Below are 16,236 nucleotides of genomic sequence, written 5' to 3'. Positions count from 1 at the left end.
ATAGTGACTTTGCGCATGCGCACTAACACGTGATCGAGAAGTAGAAGCTGACGCTAACGCTTGACAACAAAAACATCACCCACCTCCCCCTCCCCCTCTTCATACCTGCTGCCATACCTCTGGCTCGGTAGTACCAGAACTGCTATAAATCAATCAATCAATAATAGCAAATAAAGCAATTACAATGTGCTTCTGATATCAGGACCTCACACCTTCAATCTGTCATGGGGTACATTGTTACAAATTTATGTTTCCATATACCGTTGCTCAATAGGTAATTTTATGCTGTGTATTGCCACCTTACTGCAGATGCATATGTGCACATATGTATAGCTAACATGTGTTGTATTCATTAGCTACAGATTAGGCCACTCAAACAGGAGCATTGATGTGCGACTCCCCAATGGGTCAATGTCAGGTCCTTCAAAGGTGGTGTTGATGGGGCCGCTCTCAAGGAGCACCATCAATCACCTTGTCTACAGAGAGCTCCAGCCTAGCATTTGTGCTGTCTCTCAGCCGGAGTGTTGGCCTCATGCTCCTTTGCGAGCATGGGTTAGCTCCACTCAAACAGGAGCGTTGATGTGCGACTCCCCAATGGGTCAATGTCAGTTCCTTCAAGGCGGTGTTGATGGGGCCGCTCTCAGGGAGCACCATCAACCACCTTGTGCACAGAGAGCTCCAGCCTAGCATTTGTGCTGTCTCTCAGCTGGAGTGTTGGCTCCATGCTCCTTCATGAGCATGGGTCAACTCCACACATGTCAGAGGGTGCATCAGCATGCTGTCACATGGTGGTAGTGCTGGTCGTGCCGCTCTGACGCAGAGCTTACCCACAGCTCTAGCTGCACTTGCAGCATCTCCATTCCTGATAGGAGGAATGTGATAGTACTGCGCCCAATTAGGACGGTTGCCATATACTTATAAGTATATTGCCAACGTAGATGTGGCTTAAGGGAAGGTACTTGGCACACAGAATGCCTCTGGATTCCAAATCCCTTCCTGGCCCAAGTATCGAGAATTGTTTCAGAAGTTTAGGGCCTTAGATATTTGACCTCAAAAACTAGAAAGAAATAATTTTAAAGAACCAAACATGGCAATCAGGGCAAAGTACATTTACCAAACCACCACCACAAACATCAGTTTGTGGGAGGCGAAGAACTTCTACTGGACTGGCATCTTAGGAGCAGGGGCACATAAGAAAGGTTAGTCAAGTGACCAACATTAATTTGTATTACACTCTAAAAACTCAGTATACACATGCATACATGATTTCTAAATTTGTACTCTACGTGGTTGCAAATGATATTGTTATTATATAAATAACAGGCAAGTTGTATTCTGGCAAAAGGAAGCATGCTAGGCTGGCTTTATCCTGCAATAGAACGGAATAATTATGCATACATACTTACAAGCCAGTATTGTTACTATGCATAAACAGAAACTCAGTGATTTCATCGTATGGTTACTCAGTGGGCATTATCGCATGCCTATTTGGATAGGTATCATTGTTGGCCAATCATGCATTGTACCTGAGGGGGGGGGGGGGGATGGGAAGGGAAGGGACAAATATACCGTGCTGCTGACAAGTGCTACTGTGATGATTCATAATGGCGCCCGGCATATACTGGTACCCAGACTCTATTCTAATGCCTTTTCTAACATGTAGAATATAATTATAACAAGCATTACTGTTTGCTTCTTGTTGTTCTTACATAGCTATAGCCAGTACGCATTCACCTGAGCCCCTCCCCTACCCTAAAAAAAAACAGTAATATCAAGGAGGTGGAAATGTGTCTACTCCTGATGGTTTTGTAATGTTTGCACAAAAGAATCATCCATACTCAATGTATGGGATATTTTTGCACCCTCATAACTCATTTGTTCCTGCCCGTATCAAAGCACTTTTTTTATTATTAGTTCTGGAATATTTAAAGGAGGGGGGACTTCACTTTGCTACTAAATGTGTGGTCAGCTGGCCCACATAACAAGAGTTATTTACAAGAAACAAGGGCACTGAACACAAACAGATTGTAGCACTGGTAGGCATTACATTGTCGGCAGAAGTGGCATCAAGTGCTGCAAATGGGATATAATTCCCAGGTGTGAACAGGGTAACCGTTATTGTCTAAATGAAATAAAGATGGCACAGAGCTCAGTAATGCTGAAACCTTTATTACTGTAGCTTGGCATGCTAGCATGTTCAGTGATACAAAGTGACCAGTATAACTGCAATTTAAATTAATTTACAAAAGCAGCAAACAGCCTTAGCCATTTGATGTGTCCTTAAAGTAAGCCTAAATAAAGGAGGTATTAAATCACAATTGAACTTTAGCAGAAAGTAACAGGTAGTGTTCCACATCAGCGTTGAAACCGGGTCGGGTCATCCGGGTCACATTTTCTCCGGGTCATCCGGGTCTGACCCGGTTTACAATTTATCCGGGTCTGACCCGGATTGGATCACGTGAGAAACGAAATTGTTCGTTTGACGACGTGGAACTTATAAACGCTATCGCGTAGCTCTTTCGTGAGCCACGCCCACTTATCGCATTACCAACATATGCTCAGCCACGCCTATTTGTTAGTAAGTGGAGTATGTAGCACGAAACTGAGGGTATCTATGGTGAGGGGTAGCTATTGTCAGTAGGTGAAGACCTTTTTTTTTTGGTCTTCAACCTACAGCTGGGCTGAAGTTGCAATATTTACTCAACACGAATCAAACGTTCAAAATGTAGACTCGTTCGCTCGCCCGAGACTAGCCGAAACACGTCTCGGCTTTAATTACTCCGGGTCAATCCGGGTCACATCCGGGTCACATCCGGGTCTGACCCGGATTGCTATCCGGGTCAGTGGGTCATCCGGGTCAGCAGTAGTGACCCGGTTTCAACGTTGTTCCACATGATAGAGTAGGTCATGCTGCAAGCCATTTAAATGTCCAAAACGTTGGCTAAGTCTTGAGAGAATACAAAATTATGTGTATGTGAACATGTTTGCTTTATTCTCATATGAGGGCCTGATGAGCCGGATTATGTGATGCTCAAGGGGAATTAACCATGATGTGATATCTGAAGATTAGCTAAATGCGGCTGTCTTTCGGCACACAAGAGTGACGATGGAACTGCTAGATGTTTCTGATACATCCCTACAAGCAGTCATTTGTTAGCATGATAACTAAAAAAAAATGATGGACTGACCACATGTTACTTACTGTGCATGCATTATTACTCCAAATAATGCTCTTCTCTATATAATGCTCTCCTTTAGCTAGCAAAAGTGTGTGTGGTGTTTGCTCCCACCATTAACTATGTTTAAAGTCTTTAAACTTCATGTAATGCTAGAGTGTTGTAATGTTGGGTATAGGTACTGTGGGCTGTGAGTACTGTCAGGCGTAGGCACTATTGGGCGAAGTTACAATTGGGCATAGGCACTTTTGGGTGTAGGGCGTAGGCACTGTTTGGCTGTATGTACTGTTGGGCACTAGTAATGTCTTGTAAGTTACATCATCAAAGATAGCATTAAGCATGGCACAACTGGAACAGTGATAACACACGATTCCGCTTCAAGCAAATGCGCCTCACCTCAGTTACCCTACCTCCCCCAAAGAGTTGTATGTACGTATGTGTATACATGTATGTGAAGTGATGTTTCTATGTAGTTATCATGTGAAGTAATGTGTTTATAGCTTGGTGCGGTGGAAGGGTGGTTTGTGTAGGGCATGCCGTAACGTGTCGTGATGTGTCACGAAGGTAGCATGTTAAATGTAGTTTTTTGCCTCAGCAACAAACAAAAGTTAACAGGCTAGCTTCCTGTAGTGGTGGGTCAGGAGCAGAAATCAAGTTTTAGCACCATCTGTTATCTGGTTGCATAAATGCACATCATAATTAAATTCCACATTCCTTATATAATAGTGGAACTGAGTTGTGTCTGCCACAATTGTCTATTTGTGTTATTTGTGTATTTGGTGCCTGATTTTAGTTTCTCAGCCCTTAGAGGTCTAACTAGAGAAGTTTCCCACCCACCCTCCCTGCTAGCCTGCTTTCTTGAGATGTAATTGGCAGCCGGGGTGGGGCACGAATTGCTGAATTTAATTAAAAGTAATTCAGTCCAAAGATGCACGTGTTATTACTAATGCGACTTACCAATAAATGCTATGTTCAAACTGGTTACTTTTGTTACAACTAAATGTGCCTATGTTAATTACAGCTAAATATGGTTATATGTGCTGCGATTATATGTGCTTATGTGTTGCGATTATATGTGCAATGTTTGTTGCGACTAAATGTGGTTATGTTGCGATTACATGTGTTATTTCTTGCAATGTGCGTAACATTTGTTGTGACTGAATGTTTGTAATGTTTGTTGCGACTGAATGTTCGTAATGTTTGTTGCGACTAGATGTTTGTAATGTGTGCTGCCACTGGATGTTAGTAATGCTAGAGTGTTGTAATGTTGGGTGTAGGTACTGTGGGCTGTGAATACTGTCGGGTGTAGGCACTATTGGGTGAAGTTACAATTGGGCATAGGCACTGTTGCATGGGCGTAGGTGCTGTTGGGAGTAGGCACTGTTTGGGTGTATGTACTGTTGGGCGCTATTAATGTCTTGTAAGTCACATCATCAAAGATAGCAGTAAGCATGGCACAACTGGGACAGTGATAACACACAATTCCCCTTCAAGCAAATGCGCCTCACCTCAGTTGCCCTACCTCCCCCAAAGAGTTGTATGTATGTATGTATGTGTATACATGTATGTTAAGTGATGTTTCTATGTAGTTATCATGTGAAGTAATGTGTTTATAGCTTGGTGCGGTGGAAGGATAGTTTGTGTAGGGCATGCCGTAATGTGCCGTGATGTGTCATGAAGGTAGCATGTTAAGTGAAACTGTTACATACACACATACACACTACATACATTTAAATCGGTACAACAGCTCCCTGAACTTAACTTAGCTATCATTTCAGCTGCAATTTAATAATGTTAGTGTAGTACAGTGCTCATGAGTTCATTGCTTGCACACATACATAGCTAGGATTCGCTTCGTATTTTGTTTATACAAATCAAACATCACAACCTTTTCAGCAAACAGCGAATTGTTCTAGAAGCACTTGAAGCACATCTAAACAAAGGCTGGATCTTTTATTGAATGAGAACAGTTCTGTGGTAGTGCTACTCAACGGCTTTACCTCGTAACTGCTGGATTGTGGTAATGCAAATCAAAAGAAGTAATCGGCTGTCTGCTGCCCGTATCTGCAGTGACTCTCTACTAGATTTTTCTTTGCCCGTTAAATTAATATGCATCCACCCACTGTGTTACTTATGTCATGCAGGTACTTCTACTATCTTTTTCTTTGGCTGGTAGCTAAAAAGCTTTGTTTCTTTTGTAGATCTCTCCATCCGAGAAATACAACCAGCTTTTGGCTCCAGTTATAACCAACCATGGTTGTTTCCACTAAAATATTGTTCTCCTCAGGTTGATTCAAGTATGGCTGGGGTCCAGGATTACTCCCATGCCTCACTACCATTCCAAAATTCCATCTTGCAGTGTCATTCTTGACACAACACACTCACGTGCAGCACTAAATCCATTCCTACTACCCTCCACAACTTTATAGGTGGACTTAAATTGCTCTTCTATCCATATCCTTTGATTCTTTGAAGGATTGGCAATTATCAGTGCCAGTGAGGATCTACTTCAAGACTTCCCACGTGGCCTTCTTTCCGTTTGTTCAAACCGTCTAAACTTTTGTCTCTTATAAGGTCGCTTCACGGTATCAGCCCACCTACTTCACCTATAAGGACAAAAGGAGACATATTTGTAGAAAAAGAATGGAAAATAAATTAGATTTCCCTTGCTTTGTCTAGGCAAGATATCTGAATTCCGAGATATTTACCGTAAACACAACCGGTTTTATTTTTAAAGTTTTGTGATGATAATAGGTGACTGACAATAATTGGTTGCTTACACTACCTAACCTAATTTCAAGCACTTAAGACTTAGCTACCTAACCTAATTCAAGTACTTATACTTAATGACTTGACTTAGTGAATGACTTAATGACTGATAAGGTGTAACAGAAAAGGGGCCAAAGTAAGGAAACAAATTCCTCCAACTCCAGGATTCGAACTGCAGGTCACGCAATGTCTAGTCGGGGCCACACTCAGTCTTCCTCCAGGAGGGATGGATTCTCTTCCTTAAACCTAAAGTATTTATAATTAACACTTTACAGAGACCAGCACTGAAGGTCTGACAGCAACATGTGCTGCAGCCTTAGGATTACCTAACCTAATTTCAAGGACTTAGACTTAATGACCTGACTTAGTGACTGACTTGGGTGATATTCTTGGGCAAGAAAGCCCAAATCTCCTGATCTCTACTAGTGTACTGTATGATAACTATGTGTTAATGTCGGTCGTTAAATAAAAAACCCCAAACCATCAGCCATTTGTGTCAAGCTGATATTGTTCACTTGTCAACCGCCGTCCAATGATGGTGGTTGTTTTGGTAGTTGTGCAGGGTTCCATGGTTCTCCTATACAATTTTGTAATAAGACCATTGATATGATCAGCCACAAATTGTGGCTCCCAATTGCATGAGGCTTGGGGGCGAAATACCTGGGGGTTCCCAACTTTGAAGCCACAGGGATTTCTAAGGCTATCCTAATAATCCTAATGAAACCCTGCACTATCACACCCCAAGCTAGTCCTGGGATGGAAGAGCTACTCTTGGAATGGGAGAACACTGGACTTGAGTCTACCACACAAGACTCCCTTCAACGTCTGATTCTGCCACACAAGACTCCCTTAAATAACTGAGTCTACCACACAAGACTCTCTTCAATGTCTGTGCATTTCCTCCTGTGATAGAATAATCCCATACCAGTGTTAATTCCCTCTTCTTAAAGATGTTATTTTATTATCACTCTGATATATTGCAGCACTAACGTAACTGGTGTTTTATGTACTCATTTCCAACATATTCTCCTAGTCCTAGGGGTGGGCTATGGGATGTACCACCTGGTCACCCAATTGGAACGACCCATACACGCGGTATTTTTCCCACGCATGTGTTCATAATGTTTTCCAATTAATACCTACTGTTCTATATTACATCTAGTATTGTGATGCAGGTGTGCTACATACCTAGATAGCTGCAATGTGTCACTACACCACCCAAACACACACACAAATTATCTCCCTCCATTAACTTTGTTTAACAAGTTAAACTCCATTTATTGTACATGATGAATTACTGTACACTAGATGGTATACAGAAGATACGTACCACATAGTATAACACATACAAAGTTAAAACATACGTGTATACATACCTGATTCCATAACTTTTAAACATTGAATTCTATAGAATGGCGATATTAACAATATACGTAATTCTCAAGATATGCATGTATATCTTATACTAATGACTAAAAATTGCTGAAATACAGTACACACTAGAGATGCCAATACATAATATTAGTTGTCAATATAGAAATACTCCTTCTACAGCAAACAAAGTTAGTTAACTACCCTGCAAGAAGCACTATGTAAAGCTCTGCACATGGCTACTGTTCTATTTTTACAAATAGAACAGTAGCCATAAGATGAACCAAAGAGGACAACATAAAGCAATTAGCCATTTTTACAAATACAACATAATCTTGACAGCTAGGGTATGTATTAAATTATTTGTGGAGGCCTTGCATTTTATATGAGTTGACATATACATGCACTAGAGGCCACACCACCATGAGCATACCCAGTGAATACATCTACATGTAATAAGTCTATCCTCAGTACATAAAGATCTAAACTAAGAGCTATACTTGACTGCAGTATTATATCAGTATTATACAGTATTATCGGATTGGTATTGTATTGGTTTCAAAATAATACCCACATGTCAGATTGGTATTGGATTTATATAATTTCTTATATTGGTACACCTGTAATACACACATACTGAACCTACCAGGTACTATATACCACATACTCTATATGTACGTAGCTGGATCTGCAAAACCTGACATGCTAACACATTCGTTTTAGCAAGTTTCCTTCACCTACTGCATGTTAATAATCGACTTATGGTAATTTTCTTTATATTATATTTGATAATGCTGATTTGCAAAGGTTTCCACATCAGATGCACTAAGACTCTTCTGTTACAGCAGTAGTTTTTGAGGGATCCCTACTATGTACACGGAAATTTTAAGTTCAGTTAGGGATCAGAGAAAAAAAGTAAGGAAGCAAGGGAGGTCACCTACATCTGCAGATATACTAGTGGACATTAAATCCTTCAACTTCAGTCTACCTATGACTAAATTAGGGATTAAACTTCCACTAGTATATCTGCAGGTGTAGGTAACCTCCCTTGTTCTCCTACTTTTTCTGTTTTTTCTGTGATCCATGATCAAACGTAAAATTTTTTATTTACTTTTTTGTAATGTAATCTGGTAAACCCATGTGTATCGCATCAAAATAAAGAATGACGCCAGACTTAAAATTTTCGTCTGAATGCATGCCCCAACTTTCAATCATGGACTCGAAAGTGAAGTGACCATTATGTTACACTTTCAGCTATGTTCAGCCTGTTACACAGAATTACAACAACAGTAGAAGAAGAGCATCTGCTATCAATCCAGTCACCATGGAAAATACGGATGATTCCCTTTTACAAATGTAGGAAAGCCATCATGTGCTAATGCAAATCGACACCTTAATCTGTCAGCAAAAAGAAATGGGACACAAAGGAGGACAAAGGTAAGTCCATGACACATTCATTGTACGTTATTACTGTGGATGCCAAATGGCACCAATTGGGCTGAAGAAACATCAAACAGAAAAAAAAATTAAGCCTGTAGCCTTCGCCGTTATAGTGTTATGCTTGTCTGGTCAGTCAGTTAGTCGGTCGGTCGGTCGGTAGGTCGGTCAGTCGGTCGGTCGGTCAGTCGGTCGGTCGGTCGGTCGGTCAGTCGGTCGGTCGGTCGGTCGGTTGGTCGGTCAGTCAGTCAATCAGTCAGTAGAAAATTTTAAAAAAGGTCTATTTTGTAGCAACCTATTGGAGCATTTAGGGTCATACTGAAGGCACTTTTGGGCTTGGTCATACTTAACTAATACTGCCAAGGTGCCAGGAAGGTATTTTTGAGTGATATTTTTGGACAGAAAAATCCATACCTCCTTACATATATACACTACCAATACAACAGCTACATGATAATTACAGTTTAAGGGACTGGCATAATATAATATATCAATTATTACCTGCAAGGCATTTCAGGAATGACATATCCAGACACCATAATATATAAATCATACTCTCCACTATGTCCGATAGTGAATGATATGTTATACCAACCATTTCTATGATCTTTAATATCTAGTGGCAATGATTCAGAAGTATTAGATTTCATTGACGCAGAAAGGACTTCTATACAATCACTTCTACCAGACACAAGCTCTCCATGATTATTCCTCAACAATACAGCTACTGACATTGGTTGACTGACAACTACACATTCCACCATATTCTTCACTTTGCTCATTTTTGCAACTGGTAGATTCCCTAACTTCTTCTTCAAATTTTCAATTTCTATATCTTTTTGATTACAGTCACTCTCCAAGGAAGTTATCCTGTCATGTTTCTATGTGAAATTAATATTATATTTTATAAAGTTAATTTACAATATGTATATGTAACTTATACTAAACAACAAATAGGAGAATAGTTTAAACCCATTCACGGCTACAAATTCCATGCACATGGCAGTTTGCTGTAACAAAAGACGACCAGATTACAATTATTCTGATATTATTCACTGGAAATGCATGTTTCTTAGCACCATGTGCCTATTCTAAAATACATATGCTCACAGAAGTCCTATTCTTTGAGATAATAGACCCTTTGCACATTAAATGAGGTTTAAAGTATTTAAACATAGTTAATGGGGGGGGGGGGGGGGGGGGGGGGTAGAATGCCAAGCCACCATGCATAAGCTAGGTTAGCATTAAAAAGAAATAGTGCTTTAATAAGAATAAAATAATGCATGCGTAGTCAGTCGCACGAGACGAAGAAGGTTGCCAGGCAGAGGAAGACTACGCCATGAAGGAAAAAGGTTACCTCCATGACAAATGTAAAGACTCCACCACAGAAGAATTCTGTCATGGACACCAGTGAGCCAAAAGCTGTTTCGACACATTCAACCAAGAAGAGACAAGCCGATGAGACAAGCAGTACAGAGCAGAAGAAGTGGCCTAAGACTCACCCACTGACCCCGGACAATGTTCCGGTTATTATCAAGGCTGTTATCAAGGCACTTCCCGAATCATCAAGTACTACCACTGGAAAAGAAGCCGCTACCGCCATCACAGAAGAACGGACTAATGAGCAATGCAATGAGGAAAAATGCAAGATGACAAGGACCAGAACAGTGACACTGAGGAGTTTAGTGAATCTTAAGTAACTGCCAATTTATTGTATGCTTAATATGTACTCGTAGAGGTGGAGAGTTTGCAAAATCTCTTGGGGGGTCGTAACACATGTGGTTCCTTATAACTGATTAAAAACTTTAACAAAATTGTGCTGGATATGGCTATACAGTCCAGCAGCTGCACCACAACTCCATTAAATGCTAACTAAAATAGGGCTACCTATGGCTCACCATAATCCCACCCGAAACAGCTAGCCACAGTATCGCCACTCATTGCGAAGTGTTATAAAACAACATAAAAAATTCAAGTCACTATTTTAATGAATTTAAAAATAAATAAAATACAGTATTACAGTTACCAAACATGCCTAGCCACTAAGTTTGCCTAATTACTCTACTAATTAAGAAACAGGAACTACCTATCCTCACTAGCAGCGGCCTCCCACCAAGATTAGTAAAAAGAGGAGGATGGAATGAACATCGAGATGTCTGAAATCCTGTCAGACCACCTAAGCTCCGCAGAGTTCAACACTGGCGACCAATCTACCAGTTTAAAATCCCATCCAAAAACAGCTTGTAGCTATAAAAAAGTGCGCATCCAAGTAAAGCAAAGTTAACTGTGACAAAAAGTAGTGATATACTGTAGTGCGGCCATGTGTGAGGTGTGCAAGTTGTAAAATTAATATTAGCTAATCAGATAATACAATATTATTGTTAAAGTGTTAATGACAACTATGTGATGCTGCTAGTTTTTAAGTGTGTGAGCATCGTCATAAATGCCACTCAAATTTGATTCTCAATAAAGCAATGTGTATAGATTCTCTGATAGCAATAAATAATTTGAGTTTGGCCACTTTTCCTTTGTTCATAGCATTGCCGTATACAGGAAAGGCGGCCAAACTCAAACTATTTATTTATATCAGAGAATCTATACATGTTGCTTTATTGAGAATAAAATTTGCATGGCATTTATGAAGATGCTCACACACTTAAAAACTATCAGCATCACATAGTTCTCATTAACACTTTAACAATAATATTTTATTATCTGATTAGATAATATTAATTTACAACTTGCACACCTCGCACATGGCCGCGTCATGATATCATTACTTTTTGTCACAGTTAACTCTGTTTTACTTGGACGCGGACTTTTTTTATAGCTACAAGCTGTCTTTGGATGGAATTTCAATACTTTTTGTTAGAATAAGCATACACTGTTGAAAACAATAGGTGAGTTTCCATGGTTTTGACAGAAACCCCAGATTACAGTAACAGAATATTAAAATACAACTGTAACTTTAGTGGCATGTAACACTGCAGTCAACTAACAGCTATTTTAACTAATAAACCCTTAGTAACACTTTGCCTTTTATCTTGTACTGCATTAAAACAATCAAGATACTCTAATAGAGCAGTCACAAAGCAGCTCTAACACAGCAATAAAAGTTACAGCATAGTTACAACTTCTACCAAGCATTGTTTAAATTACTGGCTACTTGCAGACTTTATAAAAATACAGCACTAGTATAAATGTGACTGTTCTATTAGAGTGATTGACTGCTCTATTAGAGTATCTCTATCATTGCGGAGAAACCACGCCCCTGCCCATAGCAGTACGAGCTCTTGTGAAATAAAATGAGAATAGTAGAGAAATGGCAACTATGTACAGAAACAATAGAGGGGCACGTAATTATGTTCTGTTGAGTGTAAATGCCTTACAATTTATATTACTAATAAATAAGTGCACCAGAATAGGCTGTAATTTTTCCTGGCAAGACTCTTAAGTTCTTAAGGCTGTTGTCTCATTGCCAGAAGGTTGTGTTTTTGTGTTGAAGGGATTTAGTGCCACTGAGAGAAAATTGGTGAATTTAACTATACATGTATTTGTGTTGTACAACTTAATTGTAAAATTTTCTGACCTAGCCTTTAAGGAGGTGGCTGCATTTGCAGCCCTAAGCAATTGGTAAGAAGCATGCTGTTCTAACTGGCTATAGAGATGGATTTAGTGTGTGACAGTGTATGAGACAGTGAGTGCTAACAGAAAGGGGGCAGCCTATCTGTTAGAGCACCAAAGGCACTGCTTCAGACGTAGGCAGTTGGCTGTCAGCCCAAAGTGTAAAAATTTTAACTTTTGGTCCCTATAAGCTCTGTAATGAAGTCTTATCCATAGGATATATATTTTTCAGAGTATCCGTTTCAGTTCTACTATATAGTAGCCAACAGCATTCCAGTGGTTTAGTGGTGACCACAACACTGCTTGAGTAAACTGTGGTAAGATTTCAGACAACCAGAAGCCCTGGAATTCCTTCAACACATGAAATACCAAATATCTAATGCCCGGCTTTCAACCACAGTGGACCTGTTTTGGTGGCCACTTGTACAGAAAGCTGCCTCTCTAAGAAGGCCAACTTTTAAATTCCCCTGTGAGACATTTATATGGTTAAATCAGTGCCTTGCTAAAGCAGGTACCTGCTTAATATAAGCCAAGAAAATTTGGCCCAAAAGTAACCATCTTACTGCAGCTACTTATGTGGTTTACTCAGGTACAGTACTGCTCAATTACAATATCGCTTGCACATGCAAGTTTGCTTGAGATTTTTAAAATCACTAATTAAGGGGCGTGGCAATTGTTTTTGCTGCAATTCTTGTGAGGGAAAGAGCTGCCACACAGTCTTGAGAGTGAAACAGTTGCCACACCCCTTAATTATCAAAATCTTGAGCAAATTGTGTGAACGAGCGAGTGCAACGTTGCTCTTCAGCAGTGCCATATATAGCCATATCAGATACTGCCTAGCGGTGACACACCATGAGTATTTAAGTCATAAGGCGTTACTTTATCATCCATCTAAATATACAATCCCTGAATGTGTCATTTTGTGTACAAAACAATCTGCCACAAGGTTGACCTTAAAGCGACCTGAGTAAGGTTTCAGTGTATATTATTAACCATTAATATTGTTCACCATTGTTAACGGTAGGTACAGTGAAACCTCACTTAGTGGCCACCTCTTTAATAAGACCACCTCGTTATATTGGCCACCTCTAGTAGGTCCCAAACATAGCTAAGCACTACTTTATGACCTCATTAATAAGGCCACCTTGCTATTAAGGCCAATTTTTTGGTCCCAGAGCTGGCCCTATTAATGAGGTTTCACTGTACTTGTATGCATTTTTATTTTTCGTAACTTTTCTTCTTCAGGTTTACTGATGGGCACTATGAAGTATTGTTGAATGGTCCATGCACAATGTGGTGACTTGAAATACTAAAACGGTACTTAGCATGTCTTGTATATACGCACATGTTGTAATGTGTTGTAATGTGTTGTAATGTGTCCACAAATAAATATAATTGTATTCTCTATAAATACTCAGTTCCTTTGTGCCACTGGGTCGTAAGTGTGGATCAACCAGGACATTTGGGTCACACTTTGTCCTGGCCAAGTGGATCTCATCCACTGATGACAGAATAATTAAACAGGATCAGATCACATGTATAAATTACAGTGGAACTTGCACCTTCACTCAATAAGCAGGTAGCTAGCAGTGTCTAAATTCTCAATTTGGAATTGGCTTTTCGAGAGAGGTTGTCTTTCTATACTGGTGGCCATTAACACAGGTCGTACTGATGGAGTGTACATATTAGAGATGCAACAATATCCTCCACTTAGTGTGTTTGATAGTGATGCAGTGGAGACTACATATAGTTGTATTTAAATACTAAGCTATTATATTGCAACTCTAGTACATATTTTTGTAACTGTTTAGACATACTGGAGCCACACCCACTCATCTGGATTCTACAAATGGAGTCATACCAACTTGTTGTCACTGCAAATACTCATTACTCCCATTTTGTTTGAATGAATATGCATGCCATCATGTGAGACTTGTTACCATGGCAGGCCACTGGAGAAGATTTTCTTTGCAGTTATATCACAGTCATCATTGTACAATTCTTACATTATTGTTGTGAAAACTGTTTGGTATTCATGTGTCCTCTGTATGTTGTAATTACATGTGTAATTTTGTGTGGGGGTGCTATAAAATACATTGTGACAATTGTACATTATCAGGTGGTTTTGCACACTTCCTTTTAGGCTAGCTACATGTGCTAATTACTCGCAGCTTGTGTCAACAACTGGTAACCGCAGTTGTGCTCTGTGTCATTCTTGAAGCCACGCCCTTAGAGAGCAAATTATGTGGGGGCGACTACATTCAAATTTCAAATCAAACGGTGGCACGCAGCACACTTCTTTATGGCTACATGCACTGATTAACTACACACAGCTCAGTTCATCAATAACCAGTGACCGCAGTTATGCTCTGCGTCATTCTTCAAATTCCGAGTTAAATTCTTATAGAGAGCAAATTACGTGGGGGCGACTAAATTTCAATTTCAAACTAGCCATTCTCGAAAACTTATGTTTCCATCTCAACAAAAGTTTTAGAACAGTTTAAAGACACATTCCAAGTGAGTATTGTGGAAAACAACAACATGGGTTTTGTATTTGGCTTCTAGGTCAACTAAGGACGACTGAAACTTCGTTTGGTGCTGAAATTATGACTGTAGGGTAATGATGTATGGTGAAATCGATGATGTGAATCTTGAGGCGATCGAGAGAGTACTGAAGCGATAGCAGGGCAATCAGTGTTTGAAATGCACAAAGGAACACAAGTCATACACCTGTGGTTGCGTCTAACTGCATGCAATAAAAATAAATAAATTTTTAAAAAAAACCTCCCCTTTGATGTCGGCAATCTCGATCTCAAAACAGTTGGTATGGATTTACTTCACTGCTTGTGTGGTAGTTACTAGTGACACAATGAGTTCAACTTTAGAGTTTCAGAGGGATAGTGTAAGTGACAGGTGAGCTACAGGAAGGCCAAATTTGACAATGTTCGTTCCTGTAAAATACTTACGTGTAGTGGTCATGTCATTTTTTGTATGTGGCGCGCATTTCTGCTTTACTGGCCGTGCGACTCACTACCGTGAGTCTTGATCAAGACCGCACGAAGTCAGCAATATTATGGACTGGATCCAATGTTTTGGCATCTATATGACCATCATATCTCACCACGCACTACATAGGGTTGCAGACCTCATAAGCTATCAAAACTTAGTCATATCCACCTCTCAAAAGCATTAGGAGGGTCACTGGGTTGTTTATGATCGAAGATTACATCTTAACCCTTTATTACCGAATGGCTAATATATTGCCAAAAAATGCATGTTACGGGTGCCCTTTATAAATGGACCCATAATTCTTTCGTCCTAAGGGCTATGAAGTTGAAATAACCACCAATTTGCTGAGTAGGCCCAGGCGTTTCTAATAAAGTTTAACGCGAAGCGATAAGAACAAATATGGGGAACTATCAATACTTATAAACACACAAACACGCATCAAAAACAATTGTACCTGTTTAAATTTCGATAACTTTCGCTCTGAGCATCATGGTGTGTTCTACTAAGAATAAAACTACTCACGTGATAAGGATGCTAAAAATATACAGTATGATGTAACCAGGGGTTATAACAAGATGGCGGCGTCCATCTTTCGCTGCTATGGTGAAGAATAACAATGTGCCTTTCTTCACTTCAAAGCGTGTGAGTTATGTGTTTTGTTGTATGGTTTTTAGATGTTTGGGTAGAAGGGAAAGATGGCTTTCATATGTATATAGCGTTCCGTGTTAATTGATGGGTGGGGTCCTCACGTATCACGCAAAGATCACACAAGCCATAAAATTTCATTTCCTGAGGTTTTTCTGCGGTTTTAAGAAATAACTTCGGTAGGAAAGGGTTAAAGCTTCCACAA

The 16,236-nt window shown here is 39.8% G+C and overlaps 1 protein-coding gene across 3 annotated transcripts in view; it reads right to left on the bottom strand.

Annotated features, from left to right (window-relative positions):
* Nucleotides 1-16,236, bottom strand: part of LOC136257207 (uncharacterized) — a 181,438-nt gene that overhangs the window by 149,879 nt on the left and 15,323 nt on the right. For all 3 annotated transcript variants that reach the window (XM_066050284.1, XM_066050282.1, XM_066050283.1), the window contains exons 5-6: nucleotides 9,255-9,634; nucleotides 7,322-7,350 (exon numbers count right to left, since the gene is read on the bottom strand). In XM_066050284.1, the coding sequence (XP_065906356.1) occupies nucleotides 7,322-7,350; nucleotides 9,255-9,634 (409 nt within the window). The remainder of the gene's footprint in view (nucleotides 1-7,321; nucleotides 7,351-9,254; nucleotides 9,635-16,236) is intronic.

The sequence above is a fragment of the Dysidea avara genome, chromosome 6, assembly GCF_963678975.1.
Source record: "Dysidea avara chromosome 6, odDysAvar1.4, whole genome shotgun sequence".
In the NCBI taxonomy this organism is placed as follows: Eukaryota; Metazoa; Porifera; class Demospongiae; order Dictyoceratida; family Dysideidae; genus Dysidea; species Dysidea avara.
Note: the sequence above shows the minus strand (reverse complement) of the source record. Positions and strands in the feature narration are given on the sequence as shown.